General features: G+C 60.2%; 1 protein-coding gene across 1 annotated transcript in view; it reads left to right on the top strand.

Moving 5' to 3' along the window:
- The window catches only part of PNP (purine nucleoside phosphorylase), an 11,860-nt gene extending 11,394 nt beyond the window's left edge, over positions 1-466 (top strand). Inside the window, exon 6 of the mRNA XM_009997996.1 lies at positions 249-466. Within this exon, the coding sequence (XP_009996298.1) occupies positions 249-466 (218 nt within the window). The remainder of the gene's footprint in view (positions 1-248) is intronic.
- Positions 467-981: the final 515 nt, after the last annotated feature.

Below are 981 nucleotides of genomic sequence, written 5' to 3'. Positions count from 1 at the left end.
CTGCCCCATCCCTGGCAGTGTTGAAGGGCAGGTTGGATGGGGCTTGGAGCAGCCTGGGCTGGTGGGAGGTGTCCCTGCCCATGCAGGGGGTTGGATCTAGATGATCTTGAAGGTCCCTTCCAACCCAGACCAGCCTGGGATTCTGTGAAGGGCACCAGCTGAAGGTCAGATCATGGTTTGCTGCCGTGGGCAGCCCTTGCTTTGGTGCAAATCCTGACTCATCCTGGTCTTTTCCTTTCCCACCGTAGGCATGAGCACTGTTCCAGAAGTCATAGTAGCCAGGCACTGTGGCCTCAGAGTCCTGGGGATCTCCCTCATCACCAACAAAGTGGTCACAAGCTACAGCAGCCAGGAGAAGGCCAACCATGAGGAGGTGCTGCACGTCTCGGCGGGGCGGGCTGAAGCCCTGCAGAAGCTGGTCACTCACCTCCTTGGCAAGCTGGGGGAAAGCCCAAAGCCTCTGTGACCTCCAGCCACTTCTCATCCCTCCTGTGACCGTGTGAGCCACCGGGGAGGGCTGGGGGTGAGACTGTCCTGCTGCTCTCCTGGTTTTGAATAGACCCATCTGATCTCTGTCCCTGCGCTGTGGCTGGTGGGGGTTGCAAAGGCTTTGACTGTTGCCAGAATGATCCCCTTGTTAGTGACCACCAGAGCTTTCTGGCTCTTGAACAGGGGTCTGACCTCTGGCAGGTTCCCAAACCCCAGCTGTCAGCAACAAGCCCCCTGGGCACCCTCAGCTCCAGCTCCCCCTGCAAAGCACCGGGTGTTTCTCCTGCCTCCCCCAGCCCAGCCCCCTCCTGGGGCTGCCTCCCTCCCCCTTGGGCTTGGTGCCTTCTGGGGGGGATGCTTTGGGAAAGACCTGAGCTGTGGAAGCCCAGGAGAAGGCTCTTGAGTGTTTGGATGAGGAGGTGGGGATGGAAGAGGCTGCAGGTCTGGCTGGAGCAGGCAGTGCTGCAGGGGGGAGCTGATTGCACAGCTCTG

Source organism: Chaetura pelagica, unplaced genomic scaffold (assembly GCF_000747805.2).
Source record: "Chaetura pelagica isolate M959 unplaced genomic scaffold, ChaPel_1.0 scaffold865, whole genome shotgun sequence".
Lineage (NCBI taxonomy): Eukaryota > Metazoa > Chordata > Aves > Apodiformes > Apodidae > Chaetura > Chaetura pelagica.
This window is presented reverse-complemented; position numbering and strand designations above follow the sequence as displayed.